The 25,196-nt window shown below is 43.3% G+C and overlaps 2 protein-coding genes across 6 annotated transcripts in view; both read right to left on the bottom strand.

Annotated features, from left to right (window-relative positions):
- LOC127433365 (PH and SEC7 domain-containing protein 3-like) overlaps positions 1-25,196 on the bottom strand; it is a 204,532-nt gene that overhangs the window by 161,053 nt on the left and 18,283 nt on the right. For all 5 annotated transcript variants that reach the window (XM_051685198.1, XM_051685199.1, XM_051685202.1 and 2 more), the window contains one exon: positions 7,305-7,416. In XM_051685198.1, coding sequence (XP_051541158.1) covers positions 7,305-7,416 — 112 coding nt within the window. The remainder of the gene's footprint in view (positions 1-7,304; positions 7,417-25,196) is intronic.
- LOC127433385 (uncharacterized) overlaps positions 10,159-25,196 on the bottom strand; it is a 257,954-nt gene continuing 242,916 nt past the window's right edge. The window contains exon 2 of the mRNA XM_051685250.1: positions 10,159-10,214. The gene's annotated coding sequence lies outside the window, so the exon portion shown is untranslated. The remainder of the gene's footprint in view (positions 10,215-25,196) is intronic.

Genomic DNA, 25,196 nt, shown 5'->3' with positions numbered 1-25,196 from the left:
TGATGATGACAAACTACAGCCGGTACTAGCCAGACATCACTTCAGTCTTTTGACTTCAGAGGATGAACTGATGCCAACTCTAACTGTAAGACATCGGATACGTCATATGCCACTGCCTGAACCTTGGACTTAGGATGGACCCCACAGAACCTCACCGAAATGGCATGCTGGTTGAACTGCAATGCACCTCATTGATGTCTGCCTGCATCACCTTTGTCTACTGATGGACTACACTCTTGAAATGGAATACATAGGCTATCATATAATTGCCAACAAAAGACTTCATCAGCTAGATAACAAAGGACAATGCATCTATGTGAACTTCTGCAGTTAATCCAGGATGGACTTCAAACACATTATTCATTAATCTTAAAGTTCATACAAAATCTTTTTTTTCTTTTTTTTTTTAAACACTGGACCTTAACGCTTACTTAATTTACTAATTTTAAACCATGACTTGCACTGCACACAAATAAATAATATTGGCATTATATAGGGGGGCCTGGGTAGCTCAGTGAGTATTCACACTGACTACCACCCCTGGAGTTGCGAGTTCAAATCCAGGGTGTGCTGAGTGACTCCAGCCAGGTCTCCTAATCAACCAAATTGGCCCGGTTGGTAGGGAGGGTAGAGTTATATGGGGTAAACTCATCGTGATCGTGATTAGTGGTTCTCGCTCTCAATGGGGTGCGTGGCAAGTTCAGCGTGGATCGCGGAGAGTAGCATGAGCCTCCACATGCGGAGACTCCACAGTGTCATGCATGACGAGCCACGTGATCAAATGTGCAGATTGACTGTCTCAGAAGTGGAGGCAACTGAGACTTGTCCTCCGCCACCCAGATTGAGGTGAGTAACCGTGCCACCATGAGGACCTACTAACTAGTGGGACTTGGGCATTCCAAATTGGGAGAAAAGGGAATAAAAAATAATGGCATTATATTCATGTTGTTTAGCCAGAGGGGAACTGGCCCCCATAGTGAGCCTGGTTTCTCCCAAGGTTATTTTTCTCCATTAACCAACATCTTATGAAGTTTTGTGTTCCTTGCCACAGTCGCCTTCAGCTTGCTTACAGGGGTTTTAAATACAATTATTATTTAATCATTAAAATTTGTATACACAATTTACAATCATATTTAATCAAACTTCACAATGATGACTAAGACTTTATAGATATTACAGTTTAATTTTTTTTGTTAATGCATGATTTCCTGTAAAGTTGCTTTGAAATGATGTGTGTTGTGAAAAATGCTATACAAATAAAATGACTTGATTTGACTTGTTTGTTTGTTTAACCCTCAGGGGTTGACGGACGCGCCGGCGCATCCTGCTGGATTTTTTCCTCATAACAGTGGAAACAACTTCATTTGTTATTCATAATTTTTGGGCATACAGATAAGTGTAAGACATCATTAGAGACTATAAAGGGTCTACTTTTATTTGTGTACACTCACAATAACAACAAAACCTTGTGCTTTTGTAAAATAAAGAAAATAAACAGGGTGCGCTTTCAGCCGTCTCTGTCTCCGCGAGCATCTTTCTGAAACACGTCACAAAAATGAACTGAAACTCAGCGAATACTTATCAGACAAACATGAAACATATGTCTTAAGAAAGCTTAAAATGTCTACTTTTAAATAAAACAATTCAAATTTAAAACAAATATTCTCCTGCAATGTAATCTGTATGAAACTAAAGAGATGTACAGTTTCTCCTGGCTCAGCTAATTATCGCTAATGTGATCACACCCACGCGCAGAGCTATTCATACGGTAATGAGCTGAGGCGATCAATGCAAATGGTAAACGCCCCCAACAATGCCTTAAAAAGCATCAAGTTCATCATCAGATTCATTCACTTTCCTTTGCGCTTGGAAGGTGGCAAGCTCTACAGATGGTCCTGGATAGTGACGAAGAGTTCACATTTTCCTCAGAAGAAGAGCGGGACTCCGATGATGAACGTTTGCATTTTGAAGAGCGACTTGATCCAGCTGAGGATACAATTTCGGATGAGTAAGTCTTAACTTACATTAGTTGACATGCTATTTTATATAAACATGTACATATTTTACTAGTTGGACTATTTCCAGACTTGCCAGCCAGTATTCAGAGTACTGAAATTTGAAATTTCAAATATTCAGCAAATCAGCATATTAGAATGATTTCTGAAGGATCATGTGACACTGAAGACTGCAGTAATGATGCTGAAAATTCAGCTTTGATCACAGGAATAAATGGCATTTTACAATATATTCAAATAGAAAACAGTTATTTTAATTTGTAAAAATATTTCACAATATCACTGTTTTTGCTGTATTTTGGATCAAATAAATGCAGCCTTGATGAGCAGAAGAGACTTCTTTTAAAAACATTTAAAAAATCCTACCGATCTAAAACTTTTAAACGATAGTGTAGGTCTAAAGTTTTTAAGTAAAGTCTTTATGTAAAGAAAATGTATAGTCAGATTACTTCTTTTAACAAACTTGTGAATAAGCTACAAACACATTCATTCTATCTCAGGGGAGGGGTCTTTGTCTCCTCAGGTGTGAATCATATCAATAATCATGATCATCCACGCCTCCTCGCATATGGCCTTTCTAACACTAAAATTGTCTTACAAAAGTTAAATGACTATATTGTTTTGTATGAATGAATGATCAGGATGGTTTTCACATCATTTTGTAGCTAAACTCCAGGCTACAAGATCCAGTTCTCAAAAGTCTTGTGAACAAATGTTTAGTATGTGTTATATGGCCTTATTTCAGTTAATTAAAATTTGTTTTTTAAAACTACGCATAAACGTTATTTTCTCAAAAATACAAACATGTACATACATGTTGCTCACATATTATTGTAGCCCAGTTTGTGCTGAATACAGTGTTATCAGACTTTAGCCATTAATATGTTTTTAAGCAACTGAAAAAAGCACAAATGTCAAGGCATGTCCAAACTTCTCCAGGGCCCAAAACACCGTCAGACCCCAGAGGGTTAATGATTACAAACACATTTTACAATACCACCCTTCAGTTTGTACTGGTATAAAGCCCAACATCTTGGTTCTAGAATTATTTTTCCCATTCATTTTTTCCATTAGAGATTTCATAAACTTGTTTATGTTGTTAGCCATGAACCAAACCAAACAGCTCTGAGGTGAATCACAACATTACAAACAAAGACTGTGTACATAATGTCTTCAATGAGGGAATGAACTACAACCCCATGAAACATTGCGAATGACATACTGAAACTGAATTAAAAACTATGGTTTATTATGGGTATACAAAAAATATATATTTTAATGTTATTGCAAAATATTCAGATATATACAAATATAAAAGTAGTGTAGGAAGACTCGATTGCGTCATTCACAGTGCATCATGGGAGTGGGTGCAAAAAAGTTTGCAGCAATTCTCTGATTGGTGGATCTTTCCCTTCAGTATCATAGCTGTTCACCAGGAATTTCGTTATCAAACATGATTCAAAATAATGAATTTGAAATAACACAGACTGATGGCTTCAACAGATGCATATACCAACGATGAACAACCTCTGAGCTCACTGTAGGTCTGTATTTATATGGTCATGAAACACTACAACACATTTTTTTGAGATGTTACCAAGTATACACCTATGAGCCAAATCATTATGACCACTCACAGGTGAAGTGTATAATGCTGATTATCTCCTAACAAGGCCACATGTCAAGGTCCGGGTAGAGTTGATGGTAAGCAAACATTCAGTTCTTGCAGTCAACATGTTGAATGCAGAAGAAATGGACAGGAGTAAAGACCAGAGACTTTGACAAGGGTCAAATTATTATGGCCAGACGACTGGGTCAGAGCATCTCTGAAACGATAAGGCTTGTGGGGTGCTCCCGGTCAGCACTGGTGAGTACCTACCGATAGTGGTCTGAGGAGGGACAAAACACAAACCGGCGACAGGGTGTTGGGGGCCCAAGGCTCATCGATGCGCGAGGGCAATGAAGGCTATCCCGTCTGATCCGAACCGACAGAAGATCTACACAGAAAATTTTAATGATGTTATGGGCGGAATGTGTCACAAAATACAGGGCATCGCACCCTGCTGCGTATGGGGCTGCATATCCGCAGACCGGTCAGAGTGCCCATGATGACCCCTGTCCACCGTCGAAAGTGCCTATAATGGGCATGTGAGCATCAGAACTAGGCCGTAGAGCAGTGGAAGAAGGTCACCTGGTCCAATGAGTCTTGTTTTCTTTTACATCACATGGACAGCCGGCATCATCATGTGATGGCACCAGGATGCACTGTGAGAAGACAACAAGCTGGTGGAGGGAGTGTGATGCTCTGGGAAACCCTGGGTCCGGCCATTCATGTGGACATCAATTTGACATATGCCACCTACCTAAACATCATTGCAGATCAGGTACACCCCTTCTTTGCAATGGCATTCCCTGATGGCAGTGGCCTCTTTGGGATGTGCAGGACCAACAAGTCCGATCCAAGGCAGCTCCACCTTGCAACTTACAGGACTTGAATGATCTGCTGCTAACGTCTTGGTGCCAGATACCACAGGACACCTTCCATACCTCAGCGGGTCAGTGCTGATTTGGTGGCACGTGGAGGACCAACAGCATATTAGGCAGGTGGTCATAATGTTTTGGCTCATCAGTGTATATGTCATGCACACAAGGGCAGAGAATGTTAACATTTGTTATTTTTTTATTTCAAGAGGAAAAGGGTTAATTTAGGGATTTTTCTGTGCAATTTTCATCTTTCGGGTTTCAAATCAAATCAAAAATCAAATCACTTTTATTGTCACACAACTATATACACAAGTGCAATAGTGGGTGAAAGTCTTGGGTGCAGTTCCGAGCAACATAGCAGTCATGACAGTGATGAGACATATACCAATTTACAATAAACATCAGATTTACACAACACAATTTACATATACACATAATTACACACAACACGATATACAAATAATAATATACAATGTACAGTATACAATACACACAATATAGAATACACATACAGACAATATAGAATACACATTATACAATATAGTATATAAAGTATATATAAAATATACAGTAGGTTGTATTGTACTGTATTGACATTCAGGCTGTCGGTCAGTTGCCAGTGTGTTGTTAAGAGAGAATATAATTTATAATTTATGACAATCCAATGTGAGATAATAATATTAATAAAGTGCAGTGCTGATGTATTTTGATAGTGAGAGATCAAGAGTTTAGAAGTCTGATTGTTTGGGAGAAGAAGCTGTCATGATTCGGCTGGTGCGGGTTCTGATGTTGCGATACCGCCTGCCTGATGGTAGCAGTGAGAACAGCCCATGGCTCGGGTGGCTGGAGTCTCTGATGATCCTCCGAGCTTTTTTCACACACCGCCTGGTATATATGCCCTGAAGGGAGGGAAGCTCACCTCCGATGATGTGTCTGGCAGTTCGCACCACCCTTTGCAGGGCTTTGCCGTACCAGGCAGTGATGCAGCCAGTCAGGATGCTCTCTACAGTGCTGGTGTAGAACCGTGTGAGGATGTGGCGGTTCATTCCAAACTTCCTCAGCCATCTCAGGAAGAAGAGGTGCTGATGAGCCTTCTTCACAACGGCCTCAGTGTGGATGGACTATGTGAGTTCCACAGTGATGTGGACACCGAGGAACTTGAAGCTGCTGACTCTCTCCACCAGTGCTCCATTGATGGTGATGGGACTGTGTTCTCTGTCTTTTCTTCTGAAGTCCACCACAAGGTCCTTTGTCTTGCTGACATTGAGGGAGAAGTTGTGCTCCTGACACCAGCGTGTCAGGGTGTGCACCTCCTCTCTGTAGGCTGTTTCATCATTGTCAGTGATCAGACCTGCCACCGTCATATCATCAGCAAACTTAATGATGGCATTGGAGCTGTGTTGCCACACAGTCATGTGTGTACAGGGAATACAGGAGTGGGCTGAGAACACAGCCCTGTGGGGCTCCATTGTTGAGGGTCAGAGATGAAGAGATGTTGCTGCCCATTCCAACCACCTGTCGTCTGCTTGACAGGAAGTCCAGGATCCAGCTGCACAGTTAGCTGTTTAAGCCCAGAGCCCAGAGTTTCACATCAAGCTTGGAGGGCACTATGGTGTTGAATGCTGAGCTGTAGTCTACAAACAGCATTCTCACATAAGTGTTCCTTTTTTCCAGGTGGGAGAGAGCAGTGTGTATTGTAGATGCAATGGCATCATCAGTGGAGCGGTTGTTGCGGTAAACAAACTGCAATGGGTCCAGTGAGGGAGGCAGCACAGAGCAGATGTAATCTCTGATTAGTCTCTCAAAGCAATTGCTGATTTGCTGGTTTGAAATGAACATCGAGTCAACGTCACAGGTTGTGACGTACGTGGTTTAGGCTTTCCAATGAATTTCAGCAAATCTACATCAGGGGTGTTCTCGATATTATTCATGAGAAGGCGTGGCTTTTACACTTTAACAAGCGAGTCGTTGCCATGCACGTGACCAGTGCTTCAAACTCTCAAGCACCATTAGTCATTTGAGAGAGTTGATAGTACTGTGATGCAAGTTCCCCCCGCACTGCTGACAGAGGGACAGGACAGGCTTTCATTCAAAGGCAACACCTATTAAATGTTCGTGCAGCACATATTTATTAATGTGTGTTTTGAGATATGCAATGATGTGCGGTGTCTCTGACTGGAACTCAGAAGTCTCAAAAATTATTAAAAAGTAAAAAACATTTACCAAAATGTTGATACAGATTACATGGCTTGGCATTTATTTGCGTATTAAATTACAGATATAAATTACCAGTGTGAGTAATGTATTGTGAGCTTACAAAACAGTGTATAATTTATTTGTGCATTCTTTTGAGCAATTGTTTGAATCTTTGATGCTGTTAACTGAGTTATTAAAATAAAACTGTGACTGGATCATACAGTTGTTGGGTTCCCTTCTCCCCTCACTTCGCTACTGATCACACCCACTTAGAGTGCATCATTTAAAAATGTGGTGAGAGCTCAACTGTGCTGAAACAGAGGGGTAATGTGACCCTTTAAGGTTTGTAAGTTATTGTTAAAAATCAATTCCCAGATTTAAAAAGTTGAATTGGATTTTTACTTTCAGAACCAGAATGTTGCGCTCTATAGTGTTGTGAATGTTTTATAATCATCATGTTATGAAGATCTTAACATGCACTTCACATATCTGGAAGAGTACATTTTGAGTTCAGTGTCTCCTGCAGAAGATACGGTCTCACTATACTATCACAATTTATTACATCATTACATGTGAATAAAAGTAGAGAAGAGCATAATATTATCATACCAGTATCTGCTGAGCTTGTGTCTTCAGTCTTTCCAAAGAGAAATTGGTACTTGGCTTTGGCCACACTCTGAGCATGTGCAGACGAGCTGTTGATCCAATCAAACGCCTCTCCCTACAAGAACAAACCAACATTCAACTTGCATACATTTGAATTAACATCATATAAACATGGCTGATTAACACAGTTGTACCAGTTTCAAAATCTAGGCTACTAACAGGCTTGTCAATGGATCTTCTGTTTTCAGATGTTTTAGTGAACTTTCAATAAATATTGTGTAAAACAGGGCGCAACAGTTTGGATTCGAAGAAACTATCTCATTCATTTTCTCTACAGGTGAATTGATTTTTAGTGATAGTATATAAACCTTTAAAGACAAACTAACCATAAGCTCAGAGGTTGTTAACTGATGGTGTATGTCTTTGTTAAAACCATCAGTCCACACAAAGCATGCCAAAAGAGCTCTGTAGCTACCATCCACTCCCATGACACACTATGAATGGTGCAATTGAGTCTGTCTCCCTATACTCTAAAACTACTAATATATTTGTATCTGAATATTTTAAAATGAATTAAATATATTGTTTCTATACTTATAATCAATAACTTTAAACCAATATTTTTATATTGTTTCATCGGTTTTCATTTGAATCAAAGTTTGCACATTGTGATTGCCCTCATAGCTGGTTGGTTTGGTTAGTGGCTTACATCTCTTTTATAAAGGATTTTATAAAATCACTATGGAAAAAATAAATGGGAAAAATACTTCCCGAACCAAGATGGCTGAAAAACTGGGCAGGCACTGCTGCACTCTATAAGTGTTCATCTTATTTGCTGGCATTAAATTGTTTTATGTAAATATCACTATATTCTATACATAAAAAAAAAGACATATAACTTCTTGTTATAACTTCTAACAGGACATAATGAATGTTATATGACTTTAACAGTTAATGTCACTGTCATAAATGTTTATGTGGTGTGCTGCGTTTATAAGTTCACTTAAATGCCAGTTTCTGGCTTCTAGGATGATAATACTGTTTCAAATAAAGGCTACTGAGCATCATCCCTTTAATCATCAGTTGCAGAAAGAAAAAATGACAACAGAATTGAGACAAAACGGTCTCCCATCAGATAACTCGACCCCGAAACATGTATTTAGGGATCAAGCACCTATTGTATTCTTTAGTTTTCCTATTGCTTTTGTAGCTTTTTTTTTATTAGAATTATTCCACCATGGGAGTCTATGGCAGCCCTATGAACCGTATATAGGAAAATGCTGAAATTTGGCACACTGATAGGAATGGGCATGAATAGCCCCCATTGCAAATATGGGACATCTAGGACAAACTCTATAGCGTCACCTCCAGTTCGAATATTCCGTTTTCTTTTGTACATATCTTTTGAACCTTTTGACATAGAGACAAATTAATTTTTTTGTCTGTTTACTCTCCTCCTGATGATTCAAAGGGACAACTTACATTAAAACTCTGCCCATTACAGTAGCCGCATTCTTGGATTATGATGTTTATCATTTAAACTTTTCATGCCCTCCAAACTTTGTCAAATTCACCCAAACAATGGCTCAAAATAATCTCTAGACCGAGCCGCACAAACAGGACATCTCCTCATTCTGATTTTTTATTGAAAATTTACGCAACTGCAAAGTTAACAATGTTGATGTAAAACAGGAAGTTTTGCCACCTATGGGTCAAGAAATCAAAAAAAAAAATGGCTATTTTTGCCCATAACTTTTGAACCATATGTTCTAAAAAAATTAGGTTGGTATCTATCGATTCCTTGGTTCAGGATTTCAATGATACCAATTTTGCCTACTATTTTGAATTTTACAGAAAAGTAATTCGTCTTTTGAACACATTTAAATGTAAATTTGTATGCATTTTCAACATCGAAAGGGTTGGTAAAATCACTCTTGACCCCATTCACCCAGCACACTTCCTTTTCTAACTGTTGCCATCTGGCCTGTGCTACAGAGCACTGAGCACCAGAACATCTAGACACAGGAACAGTTTTTTCCCTCAGGCCACCCATCTCATGAACAGTTAAAACTGCCCCCAAATACTTTCCTTTTTGTCAACACAACCATGTGCAATATTCAGTCCATACATTCCTACTTATATTTCATTTATATTTTTTAACATATCCTACCTCTTCTTCAATACATTACATCACATGCACATAACTGTATATCTGTTAAATATTCAAACATTATTGCTCTATTGTATATTTCTATTTTTATTTATCTGTTATATCTTATTTGTATATGTCACTATATGTATATATGTTTAAATGTACATGTTTGTATGTGTGTGTGTGTGTGTATATATATAGTTGCATTCTCTTTGCACTGGAAGCTTCTGTCACCATGACAAGAAAAGAGCTCTCTCCACGAGGGCGGTGTTATTGCCCATTTTATGCTCGTTTTGTGGGAAATAACACCTCTCACGGAGAGAGCTCTCGCGGCCGAAGCTACAGAGGTTAGTTCACTCTCCGTCTCTGTAGTGGATATAACCCGATCCTTCCGACGGGTGAATATCCGCAAAGCCGCGGGTCCAGACGGCATTCCGGGCCGCGTCATCAGAGCATGCGCGAACCAACTGGCTGGTGTTTTTACGGACATTTTCAACCTTTCCCTCTCTTTGTCTGTAGTCCCCACATGCTTTAAAACGTCCATCATTGTACCTGTTCCAAAGCAATCCAAAATAACTTGCTTAAATGACTGGTGTCCTGTTGCTCTGACCCCCATCATCAGCAAATGCTTTGAGAGACTAATCAGAGATTAAATCTGCTCTGTACTGCCTCCCTCACTAGACCCATTGCAGTTTGCTTACCACAACAACCGCTCCACTGATGATGTCATTGCATCTACAATACACACTGCTCTCTCCCACCTGGAAAAAAAGAACACTTATGTGAGAATGTTGTTTGTAGACTACAGCTCAGCATTCAACACCATAGTGCCCTCTAAGCTTGATGAGAAACTCCGGGCTCTGGGCTTAAACAGCTCACTGTGCAGCTGGATCCTGGACTTCCTGTCAAGCAGACGCCAGGTGGTTAGAATAGGCAGCAACATCTTCTCACACTGACCCTCAACACTGGAGCCCCGCAGGGCTGTGTTCTCAGCCCACTCCTGTATTCCCTGTACACGCATGACTGTGTGGCAACACACAGCTCCAATGCCATCATTAAGTTTGTTGATGATACGACGGTGGTAGGTCTGATCACTGACAATGATGAAACAGCCTACAGAGAGGAGGTGCACACTCTGACACACTGGTGTCAGGAGCACAACCTCTCCCTCAATGTCAGTAAGACAAAGGAGCTTGTGGTGGACTTCAGGAGAAGAGACAGAGAACACAGTCCCATCACCATCAATGGAGTACCAGCTTCAAGTTCCTGGGTGTCAACATCATTGAGGAACTAACATGGTCCATCCACACTGAAGCTGTTGTGAAGAAGGCTCATCAGCGCCTCTTCTTCCTGAGACGGCTGAGGAAGTTTGGAATGAACCGCCACATCCTCACACGGTTCTATACCTGACTGGCTGCATCTCCGCCTGGTACGGCAATAGCACCGCCCATGACTGCAAAGCCCTGCAAAGTGTGGTGCGAACTGCCAGACACATCATCGGAGGTGAGCTTCCCTCCCTCCAGGACATATATACCAGGCGGTGTGTGAAAAAAGCTCAGAGGATCATCAGACTCCAGCCACCCGAGCCATGGGCTTTTCTCACTGCTACCATCAGGCAGGCGGTATCGCAGCATCAGGACCCACACCAGCCGACTTCATGACAGCTTCTTCCCCCAAGCAATCAGACTTTTGAACTCTTGATCTCCCACGATCAAAATACATCAGCACTGCACTTTATTACTCTTAATCTTATATCTCACACCGGACTGTCATAAATTATATTATTATATTATATTCTCTCTTAACAACTTACTATCAGCCGACATCCTGAATGTCAATACAGTACAATACAACCTACTGTACATTCTATATATACTTTTTTATTGTATAATGTGTATTGTATACTGTACATTGTATGTTATTATTTGTATATTATGTTGTGTGTAATTATGTGTATATTAGATTTTAAATTGTGTTGTAAATCTGATGTTTATTGTAAATTTGTCTCATCAATGTCACGACTACTATGTTGCTCAGAACTGCACCCAAGAATTTCACACACTATTGCACTTGTGTATATGGTCGTGTGACAAAAGTGATTTGACTGATTGATTTTGAAATTCCTTGTGTGTGTAAGCATATTGGCAATAAAGCTCATTCTGATTCTGTTCCTGATTTTGATGTCATATTCAGTCTATGTGTTCTTTGTGTCCTGCTTAGTGTGGTGCAGTGCTTGCCATATTAGTGCTTGGCCCCATAGTTGCTGCTTGCAGCTATATTTGCTTATGTTTTATGTCTGCATGTGCCAGTATCATGACTAAAGAATGACACTTCATAAGAAATACAAACACAAAGCAAATGAGTTTACAAGTGTACGGCGGTCATCATGACTCGGACAGGCTAATTGTTTTAAATCATTGCCTCTGTAGCTGACAAGTAATTGACTGCACTCTACCTACATGCTCCATTACTGGAAGTGAAGTGAAGCCAGAATGAACCGGTGTCTGCTTTCAATTTCACAAGAGAAGTTGACTTGCTCTCAGTAAAAATCTGACGTGAGTGTTGATTGAGGTTTGCTTGTTTGTTAGGATCAGAATTCAACAATCAATAAATTATACAAAGGGCAGAACCCTAAATCAGACATCTTTATCAGACTTTCAGTCTATAAAACAGACACAAAGTCCAACACTAGCCTCAGAGCAGGACCCATCAGGGAAGTAGAATCTTTTGACTTGCGCAAGATCTCCAATAAAGCTGTCAAGTTTGTCACTGTAAAGGTCACTGTATGACATCCCATGAGTAGAGGTGTTAGATATGGGAAAACCAAGAGAGATCCTTGACATTTTTAGGATTATAGGATTTAAGCTACAACCCCAATTCCAAAAAAGTTGGGACAGTATGAAAAATGCTAATAAAAACAAAAAGGAGTGATTTGTAAATTATATTCACCCTTTGCTATATTGAAAGCTCTACAACTACACATTATATGATGTTTTACCTTGTGAATTTCATTGTTTTTTTTTTTTAATGCACAGTCATTTCAAATCAGATGATAGCAACACGCTCCAAAAAAAGTTGAGACAGGGGCAGTTTAAGACTAATAACAATTTGACAAGTTGAAACAGGAGATGTTAAACAGGTGAGGCAATTGTGTCACAGTATATAAGGAGCCTCCAAAAACAGCCTAGTCCTTCAAGAGCAAGGATCATTCAAGACTTGTCAATTTGCCAACAGATGCTTCAGCAAATAATCCAGCACTTTGAGAACAATGTTCCCCAAAAACAAATTGGAAGGATTTTGGCCATTTCACCCTTTACAGTGCACAATATAATTAAAAGATTCAAGGAATCAAGTCAAATCTCGGTGTGTAAAGAGCAAGACAAAAACGATTTCTTAATTCACGTGATCTCCGATCCCTCAGATGACACTGTCTTAAAAAACATCATTCATCTGTAATGGATATCATGAACATGGGCTTGGGATTACTTTAGTAAACCTTTGTTAGTCAACACCACTCGCCGCTGCATCCACAGATGCAAGTTAAGACTTTACTATGCAAAGCAGATATAGTATATACATATATTGCCATCCAGCACCATCTTTTCCATGGATGTCCCTGCATTTTCCAGCAGGACAACTTCCAACCACATACTGCCCAGATTACAAGTGCATGGTTGTGTGAGCAGAGAGTGCAGGTACTAGATTGGCCTGCCTGCAGTCCTGACCTGTCTACAATTGAGAATGTGTGGCGCATTATGAAGCACACAATACGGCAATGAAGACCCTGTACAATTATGCAGCTAAAGACCTACATAATGGATGAATAGGGGGAAATTCCACTTTCTAAACTTAACAAACTTGTGTCTTCAGTGCCCAAATGCTTAATAAGTGTTATTAGAAGAAATGGTGTTTCACAGTGGTAAACACTTGACTGTCTCAAAATTTTTGAAGCATGTTGCAATCATCTGATTTGAAATTACTGTACATTTACAAAAAACAATGAAATGTGAAAGGTAAAACATAATATAATATGTAGTTGTAGTGCTTTCAATATAGCAAAGGGTGAATATAATTTACAAATCACTCCTTTTTGTTTTTATTAGCATTTTTCATACTGTCCCAACTTTATCGGAATTGGGGTTGTAGTTAGTCTTAAAAGATTACAAAATGAATATTAATTCATTCACATATTAATTCTGTGATACTAATGAATGAAATAATGATCTTCTACCAGCCATTACTAATTGATCTTCGATAATTGCATTATGAACTGTACTGTATCTCAAAACTTAGTGCGAACTATAATTAGACAGCATTTTTTGGGCATAAACACATGTTGACTTCTTGCACCAAATGCCCTCAGGTCCTTTTAAAACCACATCAAACATCCTCACACTCAAGGCAGAGAGTAGTTCAAAGGCACATAAAAAAACAGGAAAAGCAGGATTTTTCCTGCAGTGTTTGTAAGGCAGCAGTAGAATAGTGTTAAAGTTTGAGGTATGTTTAGGTTTTAGTCTTTGATTCTGTGTGAGTGTCGTTGCCGTTGTAATGAAACTCAGCATACGTCTTGTTTTCTGTCGGCTGTGCATGAGGATTCACACATAATGGGTGTTTACAATGTAAAAGCGCCTTCAGATGGTGAAATAAATGTGAGAATAGGGCTTCATGATTATGACAAATGTCATAATTGACAATTATTTTCCTTGATATTGTAATTGCAATTTATTTTGATTAATACAATTTACTTGAAAAGACTTATTTTAGGTTGATTAACTGCATGACTTTTTTTTTAATGCTATTAAACTTTTGAATAAATTATACACAGAAGTGAGCAATGGACTTTTGATTGGTTACTATGTTCAACCGCTCCAAAAACAAACACCGGTTGTTTCCAAACAGCATCTTTGTGTTCTTGAAAGGTACATTCATAAAGTAATGCCATGCACCCTTAAGAGTGCCCACATTGAGAGCTCTGTCCTTCAGAGTGAGTAGGGCATAGGGATGATAACTTTTGATTGGAATTTGCCCTTTAAATAGTAAATTAAATTGAAGCAACATAAGTAGACTTACATGGATTGCTTTAATTTACATTTTTCATGATTAGTGTGCATCCCTATGTGAGAAAAAAAAAAAACAATCAGAATTCAGTATGCAAATATTATGATAACTTCATTGCTGTCTGCAATGGGTTAGGGTTAGGGGTTGACAGAATGCTGAACATTCTGTCAGTGTCAATGGGAGATTTTAATAATGTAATCTTACATTTCTGAAAAAGTATAACATTCGTAAAAAGGAGCAAACTTTGTCCAACATTTTTCCATAAATCTTGGAGGTCCAGACTTTAAGCCCTTTACGAACCCTGACATTTATAGTGCAATGCCATATAAGCACAGGTAAAACCATGGATGGCTTCTCATTACTGTGGTTAGGTCAGTGTAAAAAAACCACAGTAGCTGACCCCCCCCCCCCCAAATAATAAGATATGGCCAAACTGAACCCAACTAGATTAGCCCAGTGTGTTTTGTCCCATATTTAAACAGCAGCTTGGCTAAAAACAACACAGTTTGGGTTGTTTTCGACCCAGCATTTTTTAGAGTGCAGACCGCAGTCTGAGGTTTTGCCCTCAGGGTCAAATATGCTATTTAAAACATGCAGACAGCATGTCAGTCTGTGATCTTCAATCTCCTAACAATAATTATTCTCACAGAATAGAGGAATTACATATTATTTCTAACAGTGTTTACAAGATACAGCAGAAAACAGCTCATGTTCCCTATCTGTCACTCACTCGACGTTGTGTCGATGTAGTGACACTAGGGGTCACTCTTGGGAGCCTGAGACAACTCTGGTCTTTGATAAAAGGCCAATGAAAATTGGCAAGTGGTATTTGCATGCCACTCCCCTGGACATACGGGTATAAAAGGAGCTGGCGTGCAACCACTCATTCAGATTTTCTCTTCGGAGCCGAAGGGTCGATGTTTACTGAGCTGACTGTTCATTCACCTCTGCTGGATCTGACGGCGCATTTCAGCATCTTCTCCCTCCTCTGCACTGGTGCACTGCAGAGAACGCCCCTGGGCGCAGAAAAAAGAGAGTATATTTTCCTAAAAGAGTATATTTCTCTAAAAGAGCGGCACAAACGGAACGTCTTTTTAAAGACGCATCTTTTTAAAGATGCCTTTCCGTTTGTGTGTTATTCCTGGTTGCGGTCGCTACCTTTCAACTTCAGACAGTCACGATCGCTGTCTTTCGTGTCTGGGCGTGACCCACGCGGAGACAGCGTTCGTGGATTGTTCATGTACTCACTGCGAGAACATGACCATGGCAACGTTGCAGTCGCAGCTTGCTTTCGTAAGAAAGCAAGCCACCCCAGCGGCTCCCCGCCATTGGTCCTTCTACCTACGGGTATGAGGCCAGTGCGGCTAGCACTGGGGGCGATTTGGGGACCCCAATGGGACCGCCTCCACCGGGTATCCCCCCACGGACCTCCCATTCCCCAGCATGCTCGTCTGCCCCAATCGGGCTTCCGGATGATTCCGCTGGCTTGTCTCACGGCGAGTTCGACCGCGAAGCTGATGAGCTCTTGAGCGCAGCATCGGAGAGCGGGCTTGTCCAGTCGGATGCAGAAGCCTCAGCTAGGCTCCCCCCTTCGGGGACGATTGCCCAGTCACAGGCTGATGCGGAAATCCCGGGCGGCCGCGAGGCCGCTCGATGATTGGTTCCTGGGCTCGCGGCACCACTCAAAGCAGCCACGCCCCGCTCCAGTGCCTTTCTTCCCGAAAGTGCTCGAGGAGCTGACAAAATCATGGGAGGCACCTATTACTGCCTGGTCCCAATTTCTCAGCTCCCCCGCCCTCACTACCCTCGATGGTAGGCCGCCAAGAACCCACGAAAGGCTTCAAAGCGCCCCTGAGACGGGTGCACCTGAGATGGGTGACACTGCCTTGGAGCTGATAAGAAGACCACTCCATCCCCCAGTGGAGGGCCGGGAGGAGAATCTTTTGTTGCCTTTTCATTTGATTTCGCCACATGCCCAAGTGGCTGCGGTACCCAACAGTTCAGAAAAAGAGCGGTTTCCTCGTTCCCTGGGTTACATACCTGGTGTGCACAGCCATCATCATGACCACCGTCCACCATTCCATTTTTGCAGGTTTGGCGCTCCAGGGGCAGTCTCACCGCCCCTGCGCGCCCAGCTGTGGCACAAATCCGCCCCCAATGTGACAGTCTCCACGGGTCACGAGGACAGGCCTATTCCTCCCCCATCCCAGGCTGTTCTGGTGGTGGTCACAAGGAGCCAGGTAAGTGCTTCGATGTCCCTATACTCAGCACGGCCACGACATGCTGTGGCACCTCGAGCTCCGCCCCGCCGCGAGGCCCCACCTGCCGGTACATCCGACGAGATTGTCCCGTTGGTCCCCCTCATGTGGAGCTTGGATGCGTGGCTTGCGCTTTCCAATCCGTCGCGATGGCTGATCCGGACCGTCCGACTCGGCTACGCGATTCAGTTCACCAGGCGGCTGCCCAGGTTCAGCAGTATCCACTTCACCTTGGTGAAGGACGAAAACGCTGCTACCTTGCATGTGGAGATCGCTACCCTGCTACGGAAGGGTGCGATAGAACCTGTCATTCCGGCCGAGATAAAGATGGGGTTTTACAGCCCTTACTTCATCGTACTGAAAAAAGGCGGTGGGTTGCGGCCAATCTTGGACCTGCGAGTACTGAACCGGGCTTTTCACAGACTCCCGTTCAAGATGCTGACGCAAAAACGCATTTGGGCGAGCGTCCGGCATCAAGATTGGTTCGTAGCGGTAGACCTGAAGGACGCGTACTTACACGTCTCGATTCTACCTCGACACAGACCCTTCCTGCGGTTTTCATTCGAGGGTCGGGCATATCAGTACAAGGTCCTCCCTTTCGATCTGTCCTTGTCCCCTCGCATCTTCACGAAAGTCGCAGAGGCAACTCTTGCCCCGTTAAGGGAAGTGGGCATTCGCATTCTCAACTATCTCGATGATTGGCTAATCCTAGCTCACTCTCGGGACATGTTGTGTGCACACAGGGACTTGGTGCTCTCGCACCTCAGCCGATTAGGGCTTCGAGTCAACTAGGAAAAGAGCAAGCTCCTCCTGGTTCAGAGCATCTCTTTTCTTGGTTTGGAGTTGGACACAGTCTCATTGACAGCGTGCCTCACGAACGAGCGCGCACAGTCCATGCTGGCCTGTTTGAAGGTGTTCAAACAGAAAACAGCAGTTCCACTGAAACTCAGAGGCTCCTGGGGCATATGGCATCCTCAGCGGTGGCCACCCCGCTCGGGTTGATGCATATGAGACCGCTTCAGCACTGGCTTCAGACTTGAGTCCCGAGATGGGCATGGCGCAGCAGGACACATCGCGTGGTTATCACGCCGGTCTGTCACCGCCTCTTCAGCCCTTGGACCGACCTCACGTTTCTACGGGCAGGCGTTCCCCTAGAGCGGGTCTCCAGGCGCGCCGTGGTCACAACAGATGCCTCCAAGACGGGCTGGGGTGCTGTTTGCAACGGGCACATCAACTGCCTCGAGTTGCTGGCAATTCTGCTCGCCCTGCGGAGGTTCCGGCCGTTGATCCAGGGCAAGCACGTGTTAGTTCGGACAGACAACATGGCAACGGTAGCATATGTCAACCACCAAGGCGGTCTGCACTCTCGTTGTATGTCAGATCTCGCCCGCCATCTCCTCCTCTGGAGTCAGCAGCACCTCAAGTTGTTGCAAGCCACTCACATCCTGGGCGACCTCAACACTGCAGCGGACATGCTGTCATGGCAGGTTACCCTCAGGGGAGAGAGGAGACTCCACGCTCAGGTGGTCCATCTGATCTGGAGTCGATTTGGACAGGCACAGGTAGACCTGTTCGCCTCCCAAGAATCCCCCCACTGCCTGCTCTGGTACGCCCTGTCCGAGGCACCACTCGGCATAGACACGCTGGCACACAGCTGGCCCCCTGGACTGCGCAAATATGCATTTCCCCCAGTAAGCCTACTTGCACAGACTCTGTGCAAGGTCAGGGAGGACGAGGAGCAGGTCGTCCTGGTAGCACCCGACTGGTCCACCCAGACATAGTTCTCGGACCTCATGCTCCTCATAACAGTCCCCCTCCCGGCGAATTCCCTTGAGGAAGGACCTTCTTTCTCAGGGACAGGGCACTATCTAGACATGATCACTCAGGCTAGGGCCCCCTCTACGAGGTGCCTGTATGCCTTTAAGTGGCATCTGTTCGCTAAGTGGAGTTCTTCCCGACGGGAAGGCCCCCAGAGATGCACAGTCGGATCGGTGCTTTCCTTCCTGCAGGAGAGGTTGGAAGGGCAGCTGTCCCCTTCCACCTTGAAGGTGTACGTAGCCGCTATAGCAGCACACCACAACACAGTGGACGGTAAGTCCTTATGGAAGCACAACCTGATCATCAGGTTCCTGAGAGGCACCAGGAGGCTGAACCCCTCCAGACTGTGCCTCGTTCCCTCATGGGACCTCTCTGTAGTTCTTCTGGGTCTACAGAGAGCCCCCTTTGAGCCTTTGCAGTCAGCTGAGCTTAAGGCACTCTCCTTGAAGACTCCCTCCTGACTGCGCTCACTTCCATCAAGAGGGTAGGAGACCTGCAAGCGTTCTCTGTCATTGAAACATGCCTGGAGTTCGGTCCGGGCTACTCTCATGTGATCTTGAGACCCCGACCGGGCTATGTGCCCAAGGTTCGCACGCAGAATTTTAGGATCTCTGAGCAGCTCTTTGTCTGCTTTGGTGCACACTGGAAAGGAAGCACTGTCTCCAAGCAGAGGATCGCCCACTGGCTCATTGACGCCATAGTTATGCCATATCACGCCCAGGACGTGCCGCCCCCGGTAGGGCTATGAGCCCATTCTACCAGGGGTGTTGCAGCCTCCTGGGCCTTGGGCAGGGGTGCCTCTCTAACAGATATTTGCAGAGCAGCGGGCTGGGCAACACCCAACATCTTTGCGAGGTTCTACAACCTCCGGGTGGAACCGGTTTCATCCCAGGTAGTGGCACGCAATACAAGCGGATAAGTCCAGGATAGTCGGCCGGGTGTATCACTTGCACATAGCGCCTTTCACCTCCCCTGAGCTGAAGATGTGTGCCATTAACTCCCAGTAGTGTTCACAAACTATTTTCCCTGGTTCACCTCCTCTGAGCCCTGTGGCAGTTGGAGAGACTCGCTGCTGGCCCAGTACACGTGCTAACTAAAAGCCCTGTTCTGGGGTAGGTGCTCCGCATGTGGTGGTTCTCTGTAGGTAACCCCATGTGATGTATATCTTCCGCTAATTCGTTTCCATGTTGGCAAACTGCGTCTTCCTTGGGCAGAGGCCCCTCTGCCACAGTCTCCATGTTTGTAGTAACTCCTCCCCCGTTGGGTAGGACCTACCATGAGACTTCTCCACATGACATACTTCCGACATAGTTCGGCAAGACCATGTGACATATTTCCACTTAAATATCCCCCCTCTCTCTGGGCGATGTGTGGTCTCCACGGTGTCCTCCCCTTGGGAGGGACACCCCCCGACTAGACCTGGTCGGCCCAGTCGGATATTCCCCCTTTTTTTTAGGGTGTGGAAAAAAGAGAAGGGGAAAAGAGGCCACGACTGGGCTAGCCTGTCTCTGTCTTTTGAGTAGTCGACTTGTCCCCAAAGGACCATTCGACACTCATAACTATGTTGGGGGAGGTTACATGTCGGCCTGGTGTGCTGGCTACGAGGCACACAGTTGTCTGCCCATCACACACTGCCAGTTCACATAACACAGTTCAGCCAGTTGCGGCATTTTGTATAGGGACCCCTAGTGTCACTACATTGATACAACGTCGAGCGAGTGACAGATAGGGAACGTCCTGATTACTTGCATAACCCCATGGTCATGGTTACTTATGTAACCTTCGTTCCCTGATGGAGGGAAGGAGACGTTGTGTCCCTCTTGCCACAATGCTGAACTACCCGCTGAAATGGCCGGACCTTGTCTCGGCTCCTCAGCATAAAACCTGAATGAGTGGTTGCACGCCAGCTCCTTTTATACCCGTATGTCCGGGGGAGTGGCATGCAAATACCACTCGCCAATTTTCATTGGCCTTTTATCAAAGACCAGAAGTGTCTCGGGCTCCCAAGAGTGACCCCTAGTGTCACTACATTGACACAATGTCTCATTCCCTCCATCAGGGAATGGAGGTTTCCCAAGTAACCATGATGTTTTACACTCTATTTAAAACGCTACAACATTCTGCAGACAATTAAAATTTTTAAATAAAGTGTCATGATTACCCCAGCTCGTGCAAAACTTCACCCTTTATACCATCAGAGTCACATTTTTATCTGACAGCATTTGATGGTAATGATTGTATAAACATCATCAAGTAAGGCATATGGGTTGACTGTTAAGTTCTTATGATTTCAATACAGACTTATTACTAAAATAATTAAAGGTGCTCTAGGTAACATTTTAAATAATTATTACTAAATCAATAATACTTTTTCCAAATATGTTTAATATGATGTCCACACACATGATGGAGACTTAGGTGAAGATGATGAAGGTTAGTCAGCACTCATGGGGGCCGACATGTTGAGATCACATGACAAGCTGAATACTACCAGTAGGGCCCTATGATTTCCACGATGCAGAAAACACGGATAGAACTGCGGAATCCAGTCATAAAATGGAATTACCTTTAAACCGCTGAATGTCATGGAATTTGAAATATTTTAGATAAAATGAATATATGAATGCACAATTTATCAAAATAAAATCATTATATGACCTAGTATGATTATTAAACCACAAAAGGCTGAGATTTAACCCCTTCAACTCTGAAGCATAATTGTTCTGTTCTCATTTGATTAAAATTCTATGAATTCATTTTAAACAGTTTTTTTTAAATGAAATTATTTTTAATTAAACTTTAAAACACAGAATTCAGAGAAAATAAAACAGAAAACATGGAAGTTGGAGAAATAAATAAAATGGATTTCAAAGATTTCATAGGGCCCTATATCCCAGAGATGGAGCACTTGTATTAAAATGAATAGGAGAAATTGGCATGACAGATGTAGAACAGGAAGTCCTGCCTTACAGGTTAAAAAGCCAGACATCACCTATCAGTTAACTCAAGAAGGCATTTTTAGCATCATCTGAGCTAAAGAAGCACAACTTATAAACCCATTATTTTCAGATTAATGCTGCGTTCCATTTGTCTCGGAAGTCGGAGCTCGGGACTCGGATCAACGTCATATCCGTAAAAAAAACAAGAAATCCGAGTTGGACGCGTTCCTTTTACACACAACCCGACAAGTCGGAAAAAAAGATGGACGCCTCCAGGAAAGTAATTGTTGCACTAGCTCTTTTGGAGTACAGAGAGCTACAAAATAAGTATGCCCTTCACCTAAGAGACCTCGAGGAAGATGACAGAAAGTGGAGAAGGTATGTTAATGTTTCCACGTATTTGATTGTATCAAAACATGTTAACCACGTTTTAATCGAACCAGCGGTGTAAACAAAGGGCAATGCCCTATGGAAGTACAAACGTATATTTGCAATATAAATTTGCCTAACTGTGTTGTGTGTAAATGGTTTTACGGTTTGTAACGTTAGGCAGTGTTGTTGTAGCAACATTGACCATTGTTCTTGTAGCAGCAGCAACCATTGTTGTTGTTAGCAGCAGCGACCTAGCCAATTTTAGCTTTACCAGTTTATAAACAACACATTACGTGGTAATTCACGCATAACAGGATCGTAGCAACATGCCAATAGGCAACGGTAATACAGTATTGTGTATACGACTTACTAAATTGGACACAAAAAAGACAAAAGTGCTAAAAAAAAACTTTAAACCCACAGCATACTACAGTCGATGCTCTTTGCAGCCATCTTGCTTTCTGAACTCAGGGTCCTCTGAGTTCGTCCGACTTTCCGAGTAGGAATCCCGACATTGGGGGGCGTTCCATTTGTCAGTTCCGGTCTCGGAACTTGGAAAATAACTCAGAGCTTCGACTTCCGAGACAAATGGAACGCAGCATTATACAGCTGATTTGAAATATGTTATTTGAGCATAATCATTCGGTCTTTCCCCATTCAAGTAGACATGAGCTGTACTTTTATGCCGCTTGTATCCATAGAAAGCTGCCAAAAGAGCATCCCAAGATGGCTGCAGAGTGGGCTGACTTACCAAAAGAGACTTTGATACTACTCAATTTAACCTGCCCAAGGTCAGAAATAAACATTTTCATTAGGATGCAATATTTTACCCCTAGAATTGATTTCTTGGGGCTTTTTTTTTTCTTTGTAGGGGCCATTTATTTCTAACCTCATAAAATGACTCTGTATCATCCTTTTATGCCAAATATGTCAAATTAATTAATTTAATAATTAATTTATTATTATTCAACATAAACTAATATTTGTAGGGCTTGGTATTGGCATTGATTTCCAAATTGAATTTGTTTAAATTAGATTCCAATTTTTATTCGATTCAATATCAATTCATTCGGGAATATCTCATTTACAATGTCAGCAGTTTCACAATTACATTTTGTCTGATCTCTACACTGCAAAATGTGCATTGTGACTGAAACACATTCTGGGATGACTTTTTTTTTTCTCATTCATAGATTTCCAAATATTATGGCTAATGAATTACCATAGCTTACAAAACGAATACAATGCCGCGACACAGAAGAGGAGATGACAGCCTTTCTCCAGATTTGGAATGAGGAGCTTATTAATCAAAACTGTTATCAAGTCCTTCATGCCAACTGAAAAAAACAAGCCAAAAATAAACATTTCACATAGTGTTTAGTCAAAGATATGATGATGAATATGGCGCCGCAGATGGCCACCGCGGTGTGGAGCTCTCCAATTCTTTTGTTGTTTTTGTTTGTTTGTCCTGTGTTTAGCAATTTTTTTCCAATCAGTTTTACCAGGGACAAACTGCTGAACATTCGGCAGCACATACCAGACAATCTTTTCCTGGTTTTTGACTATTCGGACATTTTGCTGGACATTTTAGTCGGAGGCGCAGCTGTGTTGTTTAAGCACGCTATGAGATGCAGGTGAAGGAAGTGAGTCAGCGCGCTGGTCAAGCTCCAACAGCGTGGCTTTCGAAGAGCTGCCGAGTATTCATCTAGTGAATCTCCGCTCTCTCCCTAACAAAATGGACAAACTACATCTCATCACCCATACAAACAAGGACAGAAACCTGGCTGATTGAAGCCATTCCGGACAGCCCATTACATCTGCCAGGCTTTCAGCTGTTCAGAGCGGATCACATTGCGGAGTTAACGGGGAAAACGAGAGGCGGTGGAACATGCTTTTGAATCAATGAAAGTTGGTGTACAGATGTAACAGCATTAAACAAGATGTGCTGTCCTAATTTGGAAGCGCTCTTTATCAACTGTAAGCCTTTCTATTCGCCGTGGGAGTTTTCCTCATTTATTCTGGTGAGTGTTTATATTCCGCCACACGTGTGTGTGAATGCAGCGCTGCAACAGCTGGCTGATCAGATCACGGACACGAAACAGCAAAACCTGGACTCTCTTATTATTATTCTCGGCGATTTTAACAAAGGCAACCTCACCCATGAACTGCCAAAATACAGACAGCATGCAACTAAGCCAGGTGGACTTATCAGTAAGGGAGTACTCCCATTTCTTTTCCACCATTGCAGCCCACAGTGGTTTTGATGATGCCGCTCTGAAATACAGAATCGGACTCACAACACGCCAGTAGAGGGAATTGCTGGAGACCGGAGATTACACGTGGGAGAAATATGTGAGGTTGATATTAGAAACACTCGGTTCGGGGGATCCTCTTCTCTCAATCCCGATCCCGGATTCCAAGTCTTCTACGTCTGAAGTCTTTCCACGCCACATCACAACCACGCCTGAGTCCGCTCCATGCCATATCACAGCCACACCACAGTCGGCTCCATACCATGTCACAGCCACACCTGAGTCTGCTCCATGCCATATCACAGCAACACCTCAGCCTGCTCCATGCCATGTCAGCCAAACCTCAGCCTGCTCCATGCCATGTCACAGCCAAGCCTCAGCCTGCTCCATGCCATGTCACAGCCACGCCTCAGCCTGCTCCATGCCATGTCACAGCCAAACCTCAGCCTGCTCCATGCCATGTCACAGCAACGCCTCAGTCTGATCCATGCCATGTCACAGACAAATCTGAGTCCACTCCATGCCATGTCATATCCACATCTGAGTCGGCTCCACGCCATGCCACAGTCCAGCCTCCCGCGACTCATTGCTCGAAGCCCTTCACTGCCCTTGTCTCCAAGTTGAATTATCCGCCACTGATATCGGTGCGTAGGGCCACGAAGACCCTTTCCCATAAATTGTCAGTGCCCTTGCCTGCCACGGCCAACGAGCCAACACCCACGCCTGCCACAGCCAACGAGCCAATGCCCACGCCTGCCACGGTCAACAAGCTGGAAGCCTCGTCCGTCCCAGAGCCAGCGTTGCCAGTCTCGTCCGTCCAGAGGAGGAGAGGAAAGACTATGCCCATGTTCATGACCATAGAGGTCATCTCCGAGTCTCTGCCTATGCCCACAACCACAGAGGTCGTTCCCGAGTCTCAGTCCATGCCCATGACCACAGAGGTCATACCTGAGTCTCTGTCTATGCCCATGACCACAGAGGTTGTTCCCGATTCTCAGTCCATTCCCACGACCACAGAGGTCGTTCCCGAGTCTCTGTCTACGCCC

Source organism: Myxocyprinus asiaticus, chromosome 43 (assembly GCF_019703515.2).
Source record: "Myxocyprinus asiaticus isolate MX2 ecotype Aquarium Trade chromosome 43, UBuf_Myxa_2, whole genome shotgun sequence".
Lineage (NCBI taxonomy): Eukaryota > Metazoa > Chordata > Actinopteri > Cypriniformes > Catostomidae > Myxocyprinus > Myxocyprinus asiaticus.
This window is presented reverse-complemented; position numbering and strand designations above follow the sequence as displayed.